General features: G+C 51.6%; 10 protein-coding genes across 10 annotated transcripts; 4 read left to right on the top strand and 6 right to left on the bottom strand.

The window, feature by feature from the left end:
* Window positions 1-2281: 2281 nt before the first annotated feature.
* Window positions 2282-2924, top strand: PC9H_010260 (uncharacterized protein; the record flags this gene model as incomplete). The annotated part of the gene is made up of 4 exons (XM_036779754.1): window positions 2282-2339; window positions 2396-2441; window positions 2500-2565; window positions 2627-2924. 4 exons carry the CDS (start codon window positions 2282-2284, stop codon window positions 2922-2924), a joined length of 468 nt encoding a protein of 155 aa, XP_036629143.1.
* Window positions 2925-5362: 2438 nt separating this feature from the next.
* On the bottom strand, window positions 5363-6369 carry PC9H_010259 (uncharacterized protein; the record flags this gene model as incomplete). Its single annotated transcript, XM_036779753.1, has 4 exons — window positions 5363-5674; window positions 5856-6082; window positions 6135-6154; window positions 6347-6369. 4 exons carry the CDS (start codon window positions 6367-6369, stop codon window positions 5363-5365), a joined length of 582 nt encoding a protein of 193 aa, XP_036629142.1.
* A 217-nt stretch (window positions 6370-6586) lies between these two features.
* PC9H_010258 (uncharacterized protein) lies at window positions 6587-7063 on the bottom strand (the record flags this gene model as incomplete). The annotated part of the gene is made up of 2 exons (XM_036779752.1): window positions 6587-6858; window positions 6910-7063. 2 exons carry the CDS (start codon window positions 7061-7063, stop codon window positions 6587-6589), a joined length of 426 nt encoding a protein of 141 aa, XP_036629141.1.
* Window position 7064: 1 nt separating this feature from the next.
* PC9H_010257 (uncharacterized protein) lies at window positions 7065-8342 on the bottom strand (the record flags this gene model as incomplete). Its single annotated transcript, XM_036779751.1, has 6 exons — window positions 7065-7304; window positions 7375-7458; window positions 7514-7840; window positions 7897-8008; window positions 8076-8203; window positions 8259-8342. 6 exons carry the CDS (start codon window positions 8340-8342, stop codon window positions 7065-7067), a joined length of 975 nt encoding a protein of 324 aa, XP_036629140.1.
* A 4147-nt stretch (window positions 8343-12489) lies between these two features.
* PC9H_010256 (uncharacterized protein) lies at window positions 12490-13223 on the bottom strand (the record flags this gene model as incomplete). Its single annotated transcript, XM_036779750.1, has 3 exons — window positions 12490-12848; window positions 12897-13117; window positions 13168-13223. 3 exons carry the CDS (start codon window positions 13221-13223, stop codon window positions 12490-12492), a joined length of 636 nt encoding a protein of 211 aa, XP_036629139.1.
* Window positions 13224-13441: 218 nt separating this feature from the next.
* Window positions 13442-15275, top strand: PC9H_010255 (uncharacterized protein; the record flags this gene model as incomplete). Its single annotated transcript, XM_036779749.1, has 9 exons — window positions 13442-13467; window positions 13519-13667; window positions 13727-13881; window positions 13931-14049; window positions 14102-14262; window positions 14323-14432; window positions 14504-14594; window positions 14648-15034; window positions 15109-15275. The coding sequence occupies 9 exons, from the start codon at window positions 13442-13444 to the stop codon at window positions 15273-15275; spliced, it is 1365 nt and encodes a 454-aa protein (XP_036629138.1).
* Window positions 15276-15395: 120 nt separating this feature from the next.
* Window positions 15396-15909, top strand: UBP12_2 (CSN-associated deubiquitinating enzyme Ubp12; the record flags this gene model as incomplete). The annotated part of the gene is made up of 2 exons (XM_036779748.1): window positions 15396-15461; window positions 15709-15909. 2 exons carry the CDS (start codon window positions 15396-15398, stop codon window positions 15907-15909), a joined length of 267 nt encoding a protein of 88 aa, XP_036629137.1.
* A 447-nt stretch (window positions 15910-16356) lies between these two features.
* Window positions 16357-16848, top strand: PC9H_010253 (uncharacterized protein; the record flags this gene model as incomplete). The annotated part of the gene is made up of 1 exon (XM_036779747.1): window positions 16357-16848. One exon carries the CDS (start codon window positions 16357-16359, stop codon window positions 16846-16848), a length of 492 nt encoding a protein of 163 aa, XP_036629136.1.
* A 718-nt stretch (window positions 16849-17566) lies between these two features.
* On the bottom strand, window positions 17567-19341 carry PC9H_010252 (uncharacterized protein; the record flags this gene model as incomplete). Its single annotated transcript, XM_036779746.1, has 8 exons — window positions 17567-17879; window positions 17929-18025; window positions 18087-18345; window positions 18398-18498; window positions 18572-18875; window positions 18928-19051; window positions 19134-19248; window positions 19296-19341. The coding sequence occupies 8 exons, from the start codon at window positions 19339-19341 to the stop codon at window positions 17567-17569; spliced, it is 1359 nt and encodes a 452-aa protein (XP_036629135.1).
* A 1431-nt stretch (window positions 19342-20772) lies between these two features.
* PC9H_010251 (uncharacterized protein) lies at window positions 20773-21728 on the bottom strand (the record flags this gene model as incomplete). The annotated part of the gene is made up of 5 exons (XM_036779745.1): window positions 20773-20833; window positions 20894-21117; window positions 21178-21384; window positions 21574-21624; window positions 21690-21728. 5 exons carry the CDS (start codon window positions 21726-21728, stop codon window positions 20773-20775), a joined length of 582 nt encoding a protein of 193 aa, XP_036629134.1.
* Between the last annotated feature and the right edge of the window lie 381 nt (window positions 21729-22109).

Raw genomic sequence — 22109 nt, 5'->3', positions numbered from 1 at the left:
CACTAGCAAATCAGTCTGCAGGTCTGAAAAAGCGGCGCCCGTGTTCCTTAGCCAGGAGCAAGCACAAATACTCAAGCTCGTAGAGGAGGGCCGCAACGTGTTCTACACTGGTAGTGCTGGTGGGTAAATGGATACATGCGCGCATTCAATTCTTGATGTTCTAGCTAACGCTGAATAGGAACTGGTAAATCCTTACTCCTTCGGGAGATCATCAAGACTCTTCGCAAGCAACATGCCCAGTCTCCGGAGGCTATCGCAATTACGGCTTCAACAGGTTCGCTTGCCATTTCCCTTGATACCGAATATGAATCCTAGAGTAATGCTAGGCATCGCGGCATGTAACATACGGGGCGTTACTATCCACAGCTTTGCGGGCGTTGGACTCGGCCAAGGTAGCTCGAAGGACCTAGCTGAGAAAATTCGTAAGAACGACAACGCTGTCTCACGTTGGCTACGGACCAAGGTTCTTATAATTGATGAAGGTACGGCGCTAATCACTTCATCGATGCTACTTGTCGTTAATATGCGACTGACAGTTTCTATGGTGGATGGGGACCTCTTCGACAAACTGGCTGAAGTAGGCTCGATCCTCAGGGGTAAAGAAGAACCTTTCGGTGGTATCAAGGCGCGTTCACAACTACATGACTCCGCAAGATCACCAAAGCTGATCATCCATCTTCAGTTGGTTGTAACAGGCGATTTCTTCCAACTACCACCCGTCACCCAAGGTACTAGGCAGGTGAAGTTTGCCTTCGAAGCGAAACTGTGGAAAGCAACCTTCGAGCGCACATTCAATTTGACCAAAGTATTCCGCCAGAGAGATCAAGGTACTTTCCACGCCATGGCTGTAGTTGAATACCAATGAATATCTTTGCCTAATGACAGAATTCGTCGACATGCTGAATGAGATGCGCTTCGGACATCTATCAGCCAAGTCTATCGACAGGCTCAAGACTTTGTCGCGCGCTATCGTGTACCATGACGGCATCTTGCCCACTGAACTGTGCGTGGTGTTTTTTTGGAACAGTGATGCATTGATGCATAAGCTCGCAGATTTCCGCGTCGCAATGATGTTGATCGCTTTAACGCCATATGGATGGCTCAGCTCCAGGCTGAGAGTCATTTATTCAAGGCAGTTGACGGCGGCTCGCCGCAAGACGCTCAACAGAAGGCGAAGATGCTAGCGAGCTTGGACCCGCACTCCTCGACCTCCGCACAGATGCGCAGGTTATGCTTATCAAGAACTTGGACGACATGCTGGTGAATGGCAGCATGGGCCGCATTCTCCGGTTTGCCGATCCGACTAAGTATGGCACTGAGGGCGATCAGGAGGTAAGCGTTGGCCCTCATTTATTTCTGGTATCTACGCTGATGCTAACGGCGAGGGCAAGGAGTCGACCACCGACCCAGGGGATGACGCGCCTGATCCTAGTAGTGCCTGAGCTGTGGAAGGTTGAGTTACCTAACGGCGAGATCCAAGTGAGCAGAACTCAAGTGCGTTCAACGCGATTGTCTGCTCTTTTTGAACGTTGACGTAGACTTCGACCTTCAATACAGTTACCGGTGATCCCTTCGTGGTTCATGAGTATCCACAAGTCACAAGGACGAACGCTGGAGCGGGTCAAAGTTGATCTTGGTAAGGTCTTTCGAGAAAGGTCAGGCCAAGCTATTCAATCAGCGCATATTATTCATGTGACTAGGACAAGCGTATGTAGCAATCTCGTGGGCCACTTGTTTGGAAGGTCTTCAAGTCTTAAACTCGCGAAAGGTCGTTGAGTGCGCGGCAGTGCCTCGATCATCGGATGAAGGAGGGCGAGATACTAGGGTGGGTCTTAGTCTTCGTTCATAGTGGCTAACGTCAGCCTATTGACAGGTGCCGACCAATTCCGCAGCTGGCCTCGGTATGGCATTAGCTCACAAGACCACGTCGGGAGCCTGTTCTCTCATGGAGATTGGGTTTGCATTATCTCGTTGCGCTGGCTGCAAATGGGCCTAGAGTTGACTGTTCAAAAAGATCGGTTAATCGGTTTATCGTGCTGTACAAGAAACATGTCGACCTTGTGTTTTTGTTTACGAGTCCAGCCGTAGCATAAAACGAATTGAGATTGAAATGAGAGGAAAAGGAACTTGGCGGGAGCGCCCAAAGCGCCGTCAAAGCGCCGTCTCTCTGTTCTGGACTCACAGACGCCGACACAGTCACGGGTACGCTGGTTGCATTTCTTTCCCAGGCATCACCACCTCTTCGCTTCCGTCAACACCTTGTTCGGAATCTATATACGAAATGTACTCCCTTGGTCCTCCTCCTTGTCATTTTCAACGTCGGGTCAAAGGCATTACCGGTGCGCTTCTTGTTATCATTTATGCTGAAAAGTCCTATAATATTGACCCTATACAGCTAGCTATACCCCCGACGCGACTTCGCAAAACCAGAACGTCACACAGTAAGTGTTTCTCATTATGCAACGCCGTGATACCCCGCGTCTCAGACCATGCTCTCAGCGCAAGTGATCACGACATTGATCTTACTGAGTGGGATGTCGTCAGCGACGAGGAGGACCTTGCGGTGTACGTTTTCACCTGGCAGTGGTCTATTGTCAACGCAGAACACTAACTCATGTATCCATAGCCAGTATCCTGTCACGCATCTCCAAGACACCAATCGATACGCGCCAGTCAAGCTTTCCATTCACTTATACTATCGTGGTAAATTTGTGGCCCTGGTAGCAGGGACGTGCACCGCCGATACCCTATCTACAAGCATCCTGGCATTCATTACCAGTGACCAAAAACTTGACTTTGATATGAATCTTGACGAGCTCGACTTGTGCATGTTCCATCGCTTCAGAGCTTCCCGTCAGCGTAGACATGGGCATGCTCGGAGCTCTACCTTTGGAGATATCTTTGCTGACGGTCAGACCGCGTAACAAGTGGTGAGTCTGGGATACGCCGCTAGCTTTGAACCTGATGTCATGAGCTTATCTTGCATTCAACAGCTTCCTCTCGGATTTTGCGAATTCTTAAGATGGACACGTCATCGACCTATTTTGTTACTGCTTTGCTTGTATATACTACAGACTGAATTGCTTTATTTTATTGTTGCTTTGTATATAGTACATTTGGATTACAATAATTTCCTATGGCGACCGACGTACTTCCAGCATGGCTGTGGCCATACAGTTGTCCCCGTGCTCTCAAACGTCTCGCGAATCGTCAAGCGGGGCGCGGCCTTGGGACAATCGTGTGTCACGCTGTCGATGAACTGAACAATGCTTGCTTTGCGCTCTGCGATGGGTTGCGTGATGTAGGCCATTATCTTTCGATGAGCGATAGGAGGCGCGCAAAGGGCAAAGGAAAAGGCATACCGAGACGCCTGCAAGTCATTGCGACGAGAACAATGAGAAAAGCGGTTCATTTCAGACTACGCATATGTGACCGGCTTGCCAGGAGACGAAAGCGCCAAAGGCCGAATCGAAGCTGCCGCCAATAACTGCAACAAGTCGGATCCATGCTCCGTATTCATGTCCACCGTCACTCCCACGTGCACCCGCGCCAACTTCCTAAGTCCCATCGCTTCCTTATGCGTGATCGGTCTCGCACATAATCCTCGCATTTGCCTCCTGGCCTGGAATGGAGCAATGCATCTTGACGGAGATGACCGAGGGATAAGACACTCGAAGGCGTAGCGGGGGGCTATGGTGAAGCAAGCGTCGCGGAAAGAGACTTTGGCGGTAAAGGTTATGCCGTGGACGGTCATAGGTTCGTGGTCGAGGTCGAGGATGTCCGCTATCGCCTGACTGTGTTATTAGTGCGAGAAAGTTCGTCAGTAAGATATCCGGGGTAGGGAGGGAACGAAAAGATGACGAGGAAATAATATAAGGAAGATATCTACTCGCATTCAACGCGTCCCTCGAGCTCCCCACCAGCCGCCCATCAGCTTTGACCAAGTTGTGATAAGATTGATCATCAATATGGGATTCGTCCAGGTGGCGGAGAAACGGAGCATAATGTTGGGCCATACTTCGATGGCGCCGAGGGAGATGCTCCAGGCTGGCATCGGCGTTGCCGGCACCATCGTCCTCGGTTTCAGCCTCTGCGCGTGAATCGTCGTGAGACAAAGTTGGCTGCTTATAGAGACAGTGTGTCGTTTAAAATCGACGGGGTCGCGCTGGTGGATGTGTCTGCTGAAATGGATCAGCGGAAGAGGTTGGTGGAGTAGATCCATATACCGTCTAATCGTCTTGTCACCAAGCTCAAAGAATGAATGAGAAACATACTGCAAAAACCCTCATCCGCATACGAAGGCTCTGTTGAGCTCTGGGATGTGACCGTCTTCAACCTGATGTGCTTTGTGACGAGCAAAGTGGCATTTTTTACTGTCACGAATTGCTCGAGCTATTCCTGATGCACTAACACCGACCCGACGGGGAGGACACCCCAAGATACTGCTGACGACATCTCTGAGCGTTGGCTCGCTCCCGTGCACGCCTGTACTGACGAAACACTGGTCGAGGAGTTGGCTAGAGATTTGATGATCACGATGACCGCGACGATGGGCCGCGAGGAAAAGGAGAGTAGAGTTCATTGGCGACAGGCAGATGCAGAAAGCGGATTCGCGTCGAAGTGGGCCAAGTACGCGGCATATGTGACTTAAAGAGCGACACCAGCGATGCTTGCGAGTAGGGCTAGATTTCAAGTTCAGAGTTAGATATCAGATATTTGAACCTGGATGTAAATATGAGAAATCGCACCTCTTCAAAGCGCAAGGCAGACTTGGGCCCTGTTGTGCGCCAGAAAAGTGAAATTGCATGACTGAGGCGAGTTCAGGAGAAGAGGAGAACTGTGAGAGGACGTCCGGCAGAGTATTAAATAGGAAAGTGAGAGTGAAAGAGAAATAGGAGAGTGGCAGGCTGAAGCAATGGACTTCAAGTTGGGTGGAAAATGGAGAGGTGATACCCCGGTCCGTGGTGGTCCGGGTAGCAAAGCCGCAGCACCGGACTCCCCTGTGGGCCCTGATCGAGAGCTCCGAGACTCACCGCCACCAATCCCAACTGCGGGGTCAATATATAACCGGTCAATTATCGGAGCCCCATCTGCTTACCGAATCGCAGATCTCCTGTACTTGCGGGCGCATGAAAGGCTCTCTAAGCTTGGATGACGCGTCAGCGGTTCCACTCTTAAACTTTTGGTTCATCATGTAACCCTAGACCCTTCGCCGTTGGCCAGACGCTTCCTTTCAAGTCACTTGTGCGATCGTGTTGACATTCAATATTCAATATTCAATGCTCCCCTGACTCATTAGTCTCCTCGTGCTCCCTTCCTGTATCATTGTTTCGGTTCTCAGTACTCAGTAACTAACCCATCTTCATCGCCGAAACACAGGGCGGTTCTCCAGGTAATCGTTTTTCAGAGGGAGAGCGTCGATGAAGACAGGCAGGACTTGGCCGAGTGGGATGGCCGCAGTGTTCCGGATGATCGTGCGTCCAATAGCCCCCGCTGCGTTATCCCGCGCATTGAGTTTGCCGGCAGGAGCATCAGGAGCGAGAACGAACAGAGGCTGAAGCGCTCCAAGAAGGTGCAGGTGTTGCTGCGAGAGATCGATGTCGGAGCTCTCGATAAGGAGGCCAGCGGCAAACGCAGCATTACTGAGAACTTCGGCCTCAGGTGTCGCTGAGAGCTCGAAAGAAAAGTTCCAGCAGAGGCTCAGTGTACGGCGTGATAGATCCCTTCATGCCTGAAATAGTCTCGGCAAGAGTGCCAATAGACGATGAACGGTCTGCGAGCGATCTGCTCTTTTTCTGCAATGGAAAGGCAAGTCAATATACAGGCTTATCGGCAAAATCCTGGAGATCACTCACGTAGTACTTGGCGATCAAGAGGAAGAACTTCTCGAATGCTTGAGCAATGTCCGTGCCAAGAGCATTCACCAAAGCGGCGACCAAGTAACCAGCAGAGGAAATCAGAACAGAGTCGTACTCCGCTTGGTCCTCGGGTGCCTCCTCTGCCCCATCTTGGTCAGGATATTGCTGGCAGAACGCCTTTTGCTCAAGTATCTGAATAGCGATATTGCAGACAGTGTCGAGATCTGGAATAGTTTCAGCAAGAGATCATGCATGGGCTGGGGAACGGAGACTCACGTCCTTCGACAAACGCAGGACTGAGTGTCTCAGCCAAACCGACACAAACAGCGGATGCAACAGACTTGAAAAACCGAGTCAGAACAAGGTTTCAGATATTTCAAAAGCAAATTCAGAAAATACTAAAAGTCGTCTCATTCGCATAGCGTCGAAGTGAGCTGAGGAAAATTCTCATCCCAAAAGAGAGTATATATATCGAAACAAACACGTACTTGTCATCTTCGCTCTCATACATGTCCAGCAAAGGCTGGATGGCATGGCTGATGACTGTCTTCACTTGTGTGTCTACCGGAACATGCTTCACAAGAAAATCAATCAGACGAAGCACAATAAGTATACAAGGGACTCACGACAACAGCGCCGGGTCGTCACTCTTGATGATTACTGAGATTGTAGAATGTCCGCACGATCTCAAGGAGAGAATCAGTGACGCTCTTGCGAATACCTTGATACTAGTGGTCCAGGAGGTCGATCAACTCGACGGTGCATTGCTCAACGTGTGGTAAGAAGTGGTTGCGAGTAGATGCAAAGAGGGTGCCAATAGTATCGGTAGCGATCTCTTTCTCGATAGCAATGGCGTTGTTGACATCAACCATCTGGCCAACATCCACATCCTCTAGTTCAATAGAGGCGTTGCCATGCGCATCAACCTCGTCCATGACGGCAATGGCATTGGCAGGGGAGGAGCCCGACGCACAAACAGCAGAGCCCTCGGAGCCGAAGACTAGAAAACGCACGTTAGCATAAGACCAGAAAGCAGTCCTGCCAGACTCACTGCTGAGATTCTCGTCACCTTGCTCGACCTGCTTGCAGCTGGCAATCGAAGGCGGCACAACGCTGGGAAGGTATGCCGCAAACTCCTCTCCAAACACACAGTCCATAACGCCAAAGAAGAGGAAGCTGCACTCGCGGAGGCGGGCACTGCCCATCTCAGCGCCCTTGGAACGCCTGCTTCATCATTTCAGGGAAGAATGGCCGGAACACATCCTTGCAAATGGCCTCGGCGAAGGTGCTGGTCGCATCCATCGTAATGCCGCGCAACTCAACCTCTTCGCCCTCACCAGTAATCACAAGGAAGTGCTGAGGCCGGGACATGATTGGTTCAAAGTAAAGGAGGAACCGCTCTTTGGACGCGTGAACGGCGCTGCCGATGGCACCAGTAATGACGGACTTGACAGGGATGGAGCGGTATCGAGGCCTGCAAGGTGCTCCATGACGAGAGGAAGATTTGCTCGATCACATCGTGAAGGATCTCCAACAGCGCATCCAAGGCCGTGCACGCAGATGGTTGAGCCTCGGGGTCATTGATGAGGTTCGTGATGGCCTGATTTGAAGTCAGGCCATATTAGAAGATCGAAACACACAAACTGAGAACTTACGGGAACCAAAACGGTATGCTCAGCAACGCACTCATCCTCTAACCATTCACAGAGGCAACTAACGGCGACACATGTAGCCCTGCGAACTCTTGCATTGCTATCACCAAACACAGCCTCGATGACTGGCCAAACTTCGGACATGAGAGGAGCCATATACTCGCTACAGCCCTCCACGGAAACATTCAACGCGAGCATAGCAGCACGACGATGCGTAGGATCGCAGAAGAGAAAGCTTTCTGAATGAGCATTCAGAGCGCAGGGAAGACTTGGGCGGTGGAAGCGATGTCGCAGGTCCATCGATGATACGGAGCGCAGACTGAGCGCAGACTTGTAAACTTGATCAGGAACTTGATACGATGTTCTAATATTTGAGGAGCGCATACCCGAGACCGCGCGTCATCATTGATGGCCTCTGGCTCCTCTTCTGAAGCGATGGGCATGAGACCCTCAAGAATGGCAGGGGCGAGGTTGTGGCTTTGAACTTTCGACTGTTTGCTGTGATAGAGGTCAGTCAACAGATCACGGCAACAGTAAAGGCAGATATGGGACGAGAAACACTTACTATTGCACAGTCCAGTTGAGGGCGTTGAGGGCAAGGACGCGGAGGTCGCCGTCGAAGGCGCGGTTGCCGCCGCATCGAAGAAGGAATTCTGCCAGCCAAGGGATGAACTTCGCGAGAATAGTAATTTTCTGAAATCCAAAAATTAGTCTTCAAGGTCATCCAAGACTGGTACGATGAACGCACAAGGATAAGCAGAGTCTCAAGATTCAAACAGCTGACGAGCCCGGCCTCATCCCCTGCTTCAACGGTCTGGCCAATGACTTGCATCAGTGGCTGGAATCAAAAATCAAAACCTTGTAAGGTTATGTATGAGATGTGACATACGAGTTCAGTCTTGTCGCTATCCTATCTCGAAGGTCGTATCCTCCACCCGTTGCGAAGGATCTTCACTCGTTCCGGATACATTTGGGGTGTTGTGTGGTTTGTTGCCCATAACAGTTCCTAGTGTTTCTTTCCAGTCCTTTCCCAGCTCCAGAGTTCTGTGAGCTTGTCACCGGTCACATCGCTGTAGCACTTCCCACCCCCACATCCGCTTAGAGCAGCCGCTCCTTACCCCGATTCGTCGCCAAAAACGCCAAAACTTGCAGAGAGTATAGTCAACACAGCGAGGCGAAGCCTTACGGGTCTTATCGACTGTCACTCGGTTTGGGTCTCTGAAACTGAGCCTGAACTGCTCGCCTCTGAACCACTTGCCCCTCAAGCCGGACTGCATTTTAGGCTCGATCCCCGACGCACGATGCAAACATCGACATTCAACCTTCCCGGTTCACATACATACCTGCGTACGTGCGCGACAGCCGACTCTCCCACCCCGCCCATTGGCTCGCACTTATCATGAGCACGTCTCGACGACGGCGTCGCTGTCCTCTCGCAGAGCATGCGCATACTTAATCGATCATTCGCACTCGCAATCGTGATCGTAATCGCAATCGTTGCGGCGCTGCGTAGTGCGCAGCAGAGAGCAAGCAATAGGTGCATACACACCTTACTGTGTGGGTTCGGCGTTTTATTTGCGGATGGATGATAAGCCCGCGCGAGGTGTTCTCGACCGAAATCGAAAACGACGCCGCTGGGTGACTCGGTGTATAGAAGGTGCACGAGCGAATGGAGCCCTGAACGTGGGGTAGAAGCAGAACACGACCCACAACCTGCGCGGTTTCGTTAAGCTGCCATGTCCAGGGACCAGCGCGCTGCGGCAACAATCAATCGAGGATTGAGGCGTGCCTAAGAGTCGGACGACTGTTCCGGGTGGCCATGTCAGCTGGTTACCCTGCATCCCGGATCTGTAGACTGAGCGCCCTCGGTTTTCACGAGCGTACAGGTGAGACTCGTCTGTCCTCAGCCGACCTGCGCTTGGTCGCATATACGGCGTTCCGGCGCGACAATTGCCCAATATCGTGGATTCCATCGTTTAGGTGTGCGTTCCTAGGGAGTCTCGCGCACTGCACCTGTCGGCTTATACATTCCTTCTAGCATCGCCGTGTATCTTCAGATGGTGTCAACAACACCTTACACCACGCAAGCCCTTCCTTCTGCCTCAAGAGAACATCGTCTGTGTTGCGAAAATCGTCGAAAATGCACCTCCAATGCGACTCTGGACACCTTCCCGAGGGTCGCACGTCTTTCCTGTCCTCCCCGCTTGCCCTTCAAGCATTTTCACGGCCATATCCCCGTTGTCCTGGGATTCGCGGCTGCTTGGGTGCCGGCGACCTCAGCGGTTTGGCAGTGGGTTGAGGTCCGAGGGACGGGGCAGGGCCTGAGACGGACGCCGACGTTGCGTCTACTGACGAACGGGTGTGGTAGAGCGCCTTGGGATGGAGCGATAACGACCGTTGCAATGGTAGTGAAGGAAGCGCCGCCACTACACGCAAGCAGGAATGCAGGACTGCTAATGCTTCGTCGGGCGGTCGACTTGTTGACTGTCCCACTGTGAAAACCCGAGGATGACGTACGCGGTCACTGGCCCATGCTTGCGCCGTCCGTCCACAATCCGACCTCGGACGACTGCAATCCCGTTCTTTGCGCCATCATGAACGCAAGCTCTTAGTCTGACTCGCTTTCCGTGCCGGCGTGTCGTCTCATAGCATATACTACATCCTACGATATCCTACTATACTAGACCATGATTGTCGTGACGCTGGACGAGTTCTGCTGAAATGATCAGACGTACGGACTTCCTTACCGGGACTTCATCGCTACCGAGAACATGTATTGGCTGAGAAGGCGGCTGCAAGCGGTGTATACACTACTACTATACTATCGCGCAGCGAAATTATCACTTTCAGTCCATTGGTGTAATCATCATTGTACGAGTACTAGTCATCTGTCGAAACACAAAACAGCGAGTGCGACGAAAGTGCGTCATCAGCAGTAGAAAGTATGAGCCAAGAGTCCATCGAAACCCTACTGAAAATGCCCATAGCCCACGCTCAGTCTGATACTTAGTCTCAAGCTGCACCGCCTCGAATGATCGAATCCAACCCCTGCTCCCTGAGTTCAGAGCTGATCTCGTGGCTTCTCGATCCCGCAGCACAACGGTACAAGAGATGCACTCGAGGTGATGATCACGACGTAGCGGCTGGTTAGGTGAGTTGAGTAACAATCCAGATACGCTAAGGCAAATGATAGACGTACCGGGCTGTGCCATTTCCGTGCGTAGGGGCGCAGCTCGCGATGTCCTCAGTAAACAAGCAAGCCTTGGATCTCGTGAACAAGCGCGTACACTGCACACTGCAAAACGTCGAGCGATGTGAATGTTCAGGAGATCGGGGTGTAGGCTTTCGATTGTACTGCAAGAAGATATCCATGTACACTAGGAGAACTGGCGCATAACGGATGAGAAAACCGTGGCTTTTGAGAAATGTGGATCAATCGTACCTGCAGCAAGAGACGTGTCCACGCTTGCGCACAGTCTCTCTCTAAATGCTTGAATCTGATGATGAATGACCAAGGTTGGCGCGGATGGTAAGCGACAACGGAACAACGAGAGTGAAATCAAACAACATACACAATGGAGGCGGAAATCACACACAGCGAAAGTACGAAAGAACGTCTTTGCCAGCGCGAATACGACAACGACCCCGTTGATCAATTTACGTCGAAGGATCGGAGCAACGACGAGGGTTTGCGCGGAAGATTGAACGAAGATGTATGGCGCAAATAGGCAGATATTCTAGGCGAAACGACGCATCAGCAAGAAAGTGCGTGCGTTTAGTACGATCAAATCGAGGGAACAAACGCTCGATTTGATTGGCTCACACGTACTCGGAACATGGGTTCGTCATCATGATCACACTAATCCAATATTGTTTGGAATCAACATTAACACAGCACTAGAGGGATAAACGCGAATGAGAAAAGCACAAGATATGGATGACATGAAAGGACGAACGTACTCATACGAATATCCTGTTAACGGACAGGATCGCAGTTTAAGGTCAAAACACCATGGCGCTTAGGCAGCAGATATCTTGGGATGTACCAGGAGTACAGTATATGCGCACTACGAATGTCGTGTTAGGTATGAAAAGCAGTAGATAATTCATAAACGAGATTCACCAGCGCGAATACGCTTCATGGTCGATGTTCAAACCTTCTCAAAACATCTTCGAGTTCCCTGACCCGGGTTGACGACATGCGCGTCAACAAATCTTCTCCTGGGGGTTTGGACACAGGAAAAGAACTGCGTAAAGACGGGTGAGTGAGATGGCAATTCACGGCGTTACAAATTGATCACGTACTAAGGTATGTATCGGCATGCGGCGAGGCAATGAAATAGTCGACGATAAATGGATAAATGATAAGAGCTCCAAAGGCATCGATTCAAATGGCAGCCATGAGGGTTACTAAAGGACAAAGATCATCAGCAAAAGGCAGGAGGGACTGCCTAAAGTGCGCGGAGAGAGATTGCACAGGCCAGGATAGGATGACGACCTGCAATGAAGCTTTGAGGTTCAAAAGACTGGAAGATGAGAAGACCATCGCTGAGAGTACGCAGTCCTTGGCTGGACCAAGTTGAATACAAGTGGCGGAGAGACTCCTCAAAGAGGGGTGCTCAAAGAAGCGTCACGCGATTGATCTAAGCGCCCAAACCTTTTCTCGTCGGCGTCCACCACGATGTCCTCTCTTTGTCTCTCCAACATAGATCAGAGATATGTTGTGCGCCTTAGGTTCTTACATAGTAAACCCACATCTTTCAAAACAAATTGAGACACGCACTAGAAGGATACCGCTGTACATGTCTATATACAATATGATATACAATATGGAGAGGAAACCGAGGCTAATGAAGGAACCATCGATATACAATAGTGGGCACCCCCCAAATTAGGAGGATATGGAGAGCAGGACAAACCGATTGAACACGAAAGCAAGGATAGACAACAATGCAGTCAAAGACACAACTCCGCTGACCCTACACACCTGCGGCATGCTCCAACTCTGAAAGGCAAGACTCAAGGAAATCCCACATGCTCTCCGGGGCCCTGGCCAACTCTTCCTTGCGATCCTTCAAGAAGCAATCGAGCTGCACTTCCTGCTCTGCAAAGACGTCGTCAATTGCCTCGCTAATTTTCTGCACCTCTTTGGAGAGAAAAAGCTTCAGAGCCTGTTTGTTTTGGAGGAGGCATGAGCGCAACTTTCGATGCAGCAATTCTTGTCGATGCTCTTGCTGAACAATCCGTTGTGTAAGCTTGGGGTACACGCGGTGAAATTGATGTTTGTTGATGTAAAAAACACTTGTTCCTGGAAACTCTGCACTTTGCGTGTTTCGCCCTAGCACATTGAATTAGCTGACATTCAAAAACTGGGTGGGCTATATACCATTTGGGAGCTTAGCCACGTTTGCTCTCGGTGTGATCGTCCCATCAGACTCTGTGTCTGAGTCGAAAGCCGAAGCATCGTCGTCTCTAACTTTACTGGGGGTGATAGCTCCATATACCGGCTGCTCATTGCCATCAAAATCAAGCTCAGGTAATTGGTGCATTGACTTTGGTGGCAATGTGAAGGGAAGGCGTGCTTGCGAGCTCAGGAGGCTTGAGCAGCTGCGTTACTGTCAACAGGATGAAAGCTATGCACAACATACCAAACGTACTGCTCCTCCTCCACTCGAATATGTCCCTGGCATTGACGGCAATGATTGTGCTCCATGGCTTTGGTTAAGCGTTTTTCAGCGCAAACGCTTGGGAAGGTGCGCGGTATTTACATCTGTTGACCGCAAAGCTGCACGCGCGTCTCCCCCACCCCGACGCTTAGCGCTTACCGGTACCCTTATAGCTCTCGTTCCATTCATTCGTCTTCATAGTCGGACCATACTAACACACCTTTGCGATTCCAGCCCAAACCCTATATCTGGAGAATGTTCAGAGATGTCCACCCCGATCACATTGAGCGCGTTAGTTATGCGCATCAGCATCTTACCTGTCATCAAAGCTCAGATCTAAAGCTCAGATCTGAGCATTCTTCTTCAACCCGGATTGATCTTGTCATTAGCGGAAGAAAGGCTGATCAGTGGTGGTGCGGGACTGGGATGGCAGGCGCATAGACGAAGCGGAACTCGTCATCGTGGTTCATCGCAGCCTAGAGAGCCTCTGTGTACGTTTCGTTTGCACCGTCCTCGCATCAACGTCGATTCTGACAATCCATCCACTTAGGCTCCGACAACGCCGAGCTGCAGTCTCGCTACCGCTATGCCTCGTGCTCAGGACACTCACCTCCCTGTTGCCTTACGAGCACGGGAACATCCAGTGCACTGGCTCACTGCCGCAAAAATCAGACGCATCTGGTTGAACAGGTTGATGAGCGCGAGGTACGCAGCGTCCTCTCCCTATGACTGCAAAAGGCTTACCCACGGACAGCTAAAGCAACGACACGTCTTGTGGGACGGTTCCTCCATTCTTGATATGCGCATCAAGGGTCCCTTCCCATCGACCTCTTCCTCTCCAAAGCAGTCGTTCCTCTCGTTCAACACGCTCTCGTATTCCACAAGTCTGGCGCCCGATAGCTGTAAACAAACAACCACCACCCAGGATCTCCTTTGTCGTCACAGAGCCCGAGCAAGGAGCTCCTCTCGCATCCGTAGCCTCTCAGCTACCTGCCAGCGCACTTTCTAGTTTGGACAATCCGACAATTCGAGGCAGTCGTTTGACCAGGCAAGCCTCTGCTTCGACTTCCACTGCTGAATCCACAGGTGAGTCACAACCGTTTGTACTCGGAACAACGCTAACGGCGCTTTCGGATCCATTTCTAGACGATAACCAATCTACCATTTCCATGTCGGATAGCTCAAACCGTCCTCACTCCGAGAACCACGACCGGCGGCGCATCAACCGACGACGAATTCTCTTCCCACCTCGGCTCGTGTCGCTAGCGTAAAGCTAGCCACTAACCAGTCAACTTCATCATGGTTCGGCTCTCTCTCGCGCGTAAAGGGCAAACAGAGGGCCACCGAACTGGATGACGCGCGGTTGAGGTCCGAGATATCACCTACAAGTGCTTTGCCGACACCACCTGCGCCCGTGCGTATTCCACCGATATACTCCGTGCATCCACTTCTAACTCTCTTGCCCGTTTAGCTGGCGCATCAAGATCCACCCCACAACTAACCTCCACCCTCGAGCCAGAACTATGGCTACCAGCCTTAGAAGTCCCACCATCAACTTCATCCACGGCCGTTTCATCTGGTACTGCAGTCTCCGGTCCGATTTCCCCTCTGCCCCATGAAATGAGTCGGCCTGCACTCCTACATGAATTTCATGATCAAGGCTCTCACACGTCCAAAACCCCATCCCAACACCGCAAGCGCACAGTTGAGGCGGCTTTCAGCGCTAGATGTGACCCTCCCCAGGTATCCGCATCGGAATCTCCTGCGCGTACCATAACGTCCGCCGCTGACATCAGTGTTGCTATGATCCATGTTGGCGGAACCGACGACTCGCTTCCTATACCCCCCTCGTGTCACAGTTCGTCCCACCTATACCCGTAGACGATCCACAGGTCGGCGTACCCGCTGAGGCACTCCTGACTTAGGCTCTAGCGCCCGTCCTGCATTCGCCACACCAGCTGATTACCACTCCCTCTTCTCCGCATGTTCTCCCCGACGATCTTCAGCCTGTTGAGCTCCAGCTATGCGAGCCCCTTGAACGCACAAGTGCTCCTCGGTCGCGTGTCAACGATGTAGATGGCCGCTCGCCCGCTCGCTGAAAACCTCTATCGCATCGATCGACCAAGACATTCCCGATCCCTGTGCGGTTGGGTCCGGAACCGGATATATTCAATCTCCATGTTTTGGCGAACCAGAAGAACTTTCGGACAGGGTATACGATGTACGGGCAGCATTGGTACGACAGTGCGCTGAGGAGTCTGGGACGAACGGGGCTGTCCGTGATGGTGACGAGTTTTACTGCGAGTTCGACGAGAACATGAAAGTGTTCTTCTTTGGTGAGGATCGCACGTGGGAGCATGCACGGCGGAACTCGTGGGACATGTTCGTCCACCCGGAGCTTGAGGCTGCGAGTGCCGCGTCGACGGCGCGCTCGAACCGCGGTTTGAGTCTGCAGGATTGTTTGGCGGAGTTACGAAGGAGGAGAGGCTCAGCGCAAACGATCTGTGCCTTCGATGCAAGAAACACCCACAGGCGACGAAGCAGTTCGATCTCTGGAGCGCACCCGACGTGCTCGTCGTGCACCTCAAGCGGTTTGGCAGCAGCCGTGCATTGCCCGACAAGATCGACGTGTTCATCTATTTCCCCGTTACTGGTCTCGACCTAGGCGATGTCGTAGGAGAGAGGAGAGTGGCGAGGGACTTGAAGGCGAAGGGGGTTGATGTGGAGGCTTGAAGGAGTTGGGGTTGAAGGACGTTGAGGAGCCGCTGGTGTATGATTTGTGTGGTGTGGATGAGCATATGGGTGGGCTGGGTGTTGGCATGATATGTGTCGAACCATATGAATTCGATGTGGTGTCATTTTGATGATTCGTATGTGACGCCTACGAAGGCTGAGGATGCTGTGGTGCGTTTGTTCTTACTTTCTGTACGAATTGTGATTTAATCGTGACACTGTTCTTTTCCTCTTTTTAGAATGCCAACGCGTACCTCCTTTTCTACCACCAGCAATCGTCTGCACCGCTTGGCGGCAAGACTTAACTTACGAAAAGATCAAGGAGGCGCGCGCTGCTGTGCAGAATGAATCTTCTGCAGAAATCACGGCGATGGACGCGCCTTCTAATACGGATGTGAACGCCGATGCCAATGCAATGCCGGCGACCCTATAATTGAAGACCAAGATATGGCCATCGATGCCCAACTGCCAACTCCGCCATACGAATCCGAAGACGAGCCAACATTCTCCATACACGGCAGCTCCAGCCCTCGTGCTGAGTGTTCGCGGTGGTTCTCCTCAGGCGTTGTCAGCGGCGGCAGCGTGCCCACCCCACCAAAGGAGGACGACCTCTTAAACTTTTCCCCTATGAACGACATGAGCCCGTTCGGTGATACCGACGGCGATGACGCGCTGCAACAGTCGTTTCAGCGTTTCGACTTCCCAGAGCCTTCGGATCGCGCGTCGACGACTTCGTCGAATGAGGCGGAGCCGGATTTGGAGTTGGACGGGGCAGATTTGGATGTGAATGTGGATGTGGCTGATGGCGATGTGTGGATGAGTCCGACACAGTGGTTGAATCTGCTGGGTGTGGGTACGCCGCCGGGGTCGTCTGCTGCTACTTCGGATGCTATCGTTCTCTCCATACACTTTGACCCATTATTACTACGGATCGGATGAAACTACAGGAGCGGCCTTTTGATAGTTTTTCGTAAGCTTGTGTCCTTTCGTCGTCGCTGTATGATTCATCAAACCTGAACTTAATTCACTCTTACTATGAGCATCGTACCTCCAAGATCATGCCGGTCTCTCTGGTTCTCTAGTCGTGCACGTGTACAGACCCATACGTGCTGTCATCACCGCCTAATACATCATCTCTCTGACTCTGCCATCGCCAGTAGTACGATCCATTGAGCGTCGGTTGCTTTTTGAAGCCTTTGAAGGATTAATACAAATTCGGGCTAGTACATCATCCGGTATATTGTTTAGGGCGTGCTGACCCAAACGGTCGCTTCGCAGGAAGATCACAGCGCGGAAGTAGGACTGGAAAGGCTTGGGCCATTTGCTCACTTGGCCGGGACATTTCCTGATGTATGCAAGCTCATCGGTTCAGAACGCTCCCCTCGCCAGTTGCGATGATTCTGCACTTCATGCATCGCCACCAGCACGGCCGCCGCATCCTTGAATCCGTCAACTCGTCCTGACAGAGTTTACCTAGGAATTTTTGTTCTCCAAGTAATCACTAGTCCGTATGTATGGAAGGGTATACACCCGGGGAGGGGGTCGCTGCGACCACGATAGATACAGACGGGTTTTTATACATAAAATCTTCACTTTCACAGCCCGAACTATTCAACTATCTTCTATCTTTGACCCAGAGGGTGCATTCAGTAATATATTAAATTTGTGTATGGTCTGGCGAAAATGGTAGCAGTGTTCCTATCTCGTTATTATGCATGAACTCCGGATAAGCCTTGTCTATGCGGTCGGTGAAAACAATTGTGAACCCTGCAGTACCGGATTCAGGCTCAATCGCAGTAGTGCTCGCATGATAAGACCGCGGCCGTGTAGCCTGTAGGGTACCACGTGCGGGCAGCACAACAACTCGAAGGCTGAGGTCGACGTAAGCATTACCACCTTTTTCGTTGCCCCAAGAGCCAGTGCACCATGAGATGCCCCAGCCGGTAGCCGAGCCATCTCTGTGCCCGGGCCTATGAAAGTGAGCATTAGCTGGCGACAGGGTTAATGAAGATCACTTACGAAGCGTATCGGTATGTGGCCAGGCCTTCCGGTGGGGCGCGGCGAGCAGTGCTGAAGTCGTATATCAGATCATCGACCTCGATGGCGAATCCACACCCTAATGACGGACAATCGATGAGTAGCTAATCTTGATGATTCCTAAGACAGACAGCACCTACCTGACGCGACATGGAGGGTGCCCATGGACGGAAGCGCAGCCTTGTCGAGATAGTCCTGGAGTGGGTCAATAACCTCAGCAGGAGGGTATGTGCGGGCAAGAGCCCAGAAAAGACTTGTTGCTCCAATAGCATCAGTATCAAGGGCCTTCAACGCAAGCTCAGAAAGCTTTCGCCGGAAGCTCTTGGCCCATCCAAGGATATGGCGGTGGCGTGGACCCATATTCAGGCCCCACTGCACCATTTCGCCCTGATGATATGGCTGAAGGGCGGGCGTTAATATATCTCATGGAATTTGTAGGAGCTTCACCTACACGGCAGTCACGGCGAACATGACACGCTGCCTCGACAACACTCATCAGCCAGTCGTAGAGGGGTTTAGCAAAGGGCGCGTCAAGGGCAACACCACGAATCACTACAAGTCGAGTGTGATCGCTAGAATTCTAGTCAGCCAGCCGGCGGGAACATGATGTAACGGTACAGCACACCTCCGGCTGAATCAATTGAGATAAACACAATACTCTGTTCAGGCTTCACAAAGTAAAAGCCAGATTCTGGAGTTACTGTTAGAATCTGCTGGTTGGGTGGCTTTATATTTCTGCGCGGAGTGCCTGGCTCAACAACAGCTATACCATGGAACTGCCTGTAATCATCTGACTGGCGATCGCAAAGCAGGAGTTCAAAACCCAGCTCTGCGACGCTGGTCCGAATGGCTTCCTCGATGTTGTCGCCATGCTTCCTGATATGAGCACTGATGGATGGTGGAGAGCGGTGGCCGAGAAGGGACTTAATCTATTACAGGGCTGGGTTACTGTACCACACGGTGACGACAAAGCCTGCTCACAAGTCCACGTTTTTGGGTGTGGTTAGCATAGCCGGCATTCTTGCGGTCCTGCTTCAAGGCGGACTGGAGGCGCTTGATAACTGGACGGAGTGACGAACCAGTCTGTGATTCGCTGCTATCATGGCTGATCGCAGCAGCGAGAAAACAGTCCCACTACCATCAAAGCTTAGAGCCTGCATGTTAAGGTATGCAGGTACTGGACATACGCTGGCGTTGTGTTGCGGTGCTGAAGAACGTGAGCAGTCCCTTGAGACAGGATGTCGGCAGCAGTGAGGTGTTCTAGAGCAGCTAAAGTCGCAGGTGCTAGTAAATAACTGCGGACTAGGATTTGTTAAAAAGCTGATCAAGAACAAGCCTGGACGACATACACTGTTCATTCTTTTGTTTCGTGGCAGCACTCTTACGGTGGGGCATGGTGTGGGTCTGGTCTGGGGACAGAGTGGCGCCGCTTCACGGAAATGCCAGGATGCGTGTATATGTGTGGCCTATGCGTGCTAAAACTCTATATACTGTAAGGAAGCTCCTCCTAAAGCGAAAGATGGTCAAATGGCGGAAGGGTTCCGGTCCCTGTGCTGTGCTAAACGCGGGGTGGGCTGTGGTCTCCATAATCAGAGGGCGTTGGTTCGATTCCCAGTAAGTGCAGATGTGTCCACTGCATACCCGTAACCCACGCCACTCCGGATTTTGCTCGAAAGTGCTAGCTTTTTGGTTTTCGCAACTGTTTTGCTCAGGGGACATGTGTCTGACTCTCCTAACTCTGCATCTCTGTCTACTCTGCATGAGATTCACAGTTTTATTTGAGTGTATATATGGAATGCATATCTGGGTCTCGTAGGATAAGACCAGTCCCGGTAAGTGAACATGGTTACGATTTACAGGTAGAACATATCAACAGATGACTACTCACCTGCGGGCTGGCCAGGTCCTGATCGGTGTGGCGTCAGTTGCTTCAGGAGGGCGACCTACACAACTGGCGCCGGCAGCGTCAGTGATGCGCTTAGGCAACGAGAACAGGCGGGTTGATACAGGACGAAGAATAGACTTGATCGGCATAATCAGAGGCATGGATGCTGATAGGAAGACGGAACATTGTTTTAGTTCGACAGAATCAGGGAAAGTGAACACGAGATTGATGATTTACAGTTATAGCGGGCAAGATGGCTTCCATGGTTTCGTCTGTAGGATTGACAGGTCAGGCAGGCGTCTGGAAAGAGAGATGCTCGCAGTCCAAGCATATGTGCGCCTTGATGGGAGTCGCAAGTTCTGAAAGCAGAATGAAGGTGTGTGTTTGAGCCCGAAGGGAAGTAGCACAATGAACGCACAGTAATCCGAGAAATCAACCAGCAGTGGTGCCTTGGAATTGAGTTATAGCGTGTACGTGGCTAGCATTATGTACAACAGGTCGACTCGGGAACCCTCATGATTGAGCGCCGAGGCTGACTGTACATAGAGATTGTTCACTACAAGTACCAGGTGTAATGAAAGGGTGACGTACTGAAGATGTGGCAGAAGGGGACATCTGAAACAGCTTGATCTTGCCCTCTCTAAGTAGCCGCAGCTTCCTTCGCATCCTTCTTTTCTAGCGATTCGGCCTCGCGGAGACGTGGCCGGAAATAACCGCTGGCTTGCGAGGGTAAAATCGGGCCGTGTTCGTCACCGTTCGAAGGTCAGATGCCTTGAAGAAACGATACGGCGGCGTGGATAAATCGCAGCCAGTCGCACCGTCGACCGACATCAGCGCCTGCAGAATCGAGCTAGCAATCGGATGGGCGGATATAGTAATAACGAACTGGCGACGTTGATCTCCATCGTGATGTCCATGAGCCAAAGCACGCTGCTAGCTGCTTATCCTAGAAGACGAGCTGCCTTGCCTAGCAGCGAAGCTTGCACCGCAGGATTGCATAAACTGAAATAGACAGGCATGCGTCAGAAGTAACATCCAGACGTTTTTGAGAGGTGAACGTACAGGGAGGTCTGCTCCATCATGAAAAGAGGATCCGGCTTACCTAAGAAGTGCCTGTCGATGTTCGTCATCTCCAAGATCTTGTCCATGGAGTACCCGCAGTGGAAAGCAGTAGATATTGCGCCGATGCGCTTGTTTGACGGGCTGCACAGCTCCTCGTTGACGTTCTCGACAAAGGCATTCTGCAGTGTGAGTCTGCAGTGAGTGTGACAGCCTGGAAGGCTGCTCTACAGAGACGATAAGATGAGAAAACGAAAGAAACTGATAGAAGACTCACGGATATACACCACGGTGTGCTCCATCTTGCCATCCAGTCCACCAGCCATATGAACACCAGCCATCGCAGTGATATAGCCGCCTGCATCCATGGAAAGCTCCGTTTTGGCCGAGGCGTGCCCGCAGCGGACTTCGAGCCACGGAATCGTCCGTCCCAGGGAAGCTCGGTTTGATTGACCGGCTTTCTCAAGGGTTTTTGCCGTTAAGTTCGAAGAGAACTGAGATCAAAAAGAGCAAAATTAGACCCGGACACCAAACGGCATACCCTATCTCGCCATCCGGAGCCAAGAAAGCGCATTTCTACGAGTTGGCCGCTGTGCCGATCGCTTCGAACTTGACGTCTCGATTACTGAAAGGGTACATCTAGGTTAGCCACCATCTCGATGCTGATGAGAGAGGAAGCTCACCTCGTCAGCTAGTTCGGGCGTGATGCGCTTGCCGAGAACGCTGGGAGGCTGCTGGCGTTTATCAAGTCGACGCGCAGTGAGCGAAGTCGAACCCGAGGATGGAACAACGGTTCTACTTCGTGTATTTGGGGAGACATTGGAGTCTGTACTTGCATCCGTAAGCGCAGCCGCCGATGGGGACGGGTGGCTCGAGTTCCCCTGCGTTGCTCGTGTGCTTGCATCGCGCAGTGTGTACCTAGCTCCATGTAATCGAGTCGATCGCTCGAACTCGATCGTTAAACACCACAGAGCTTTGATGTGGAGTGTTGGCCTCGAAGACTTTGTACAGAATGTCGTTTACCATATCGGCTGGTAACGCCAAGGTATGTTCTACATTCGTTCGTTTTCTGAAGGCGTTGTGGCTGACTACATTTTCAGCGTCTTTCCGGTCGTACTCCTGAGAAATGGTTCAGCAGGTTGACGTTGTCTGCCCTTCAGAGCCACCGGAGGGGATTCACTGGGTTTCTCACCCCCGTCCTAGGCTTCACACCACCGTC

This window comes from Pleurotus ostreatus (genome assembly GCF_014466165.1).
Source record: "Pleurotus ostreatus strain PC9 chromosome Unknown scaffold_7, whole genome shotgun sequence".
NCBI lineage: Eukaryota > Fungi > Basidiomycota > Agaricomycetes > Agaricales > Pleurotaceae > Pleurotus > Pleurotus ostreatus.
This window is presented reverse-complemented; position numbering and strand designations above follow the sequence as displayed.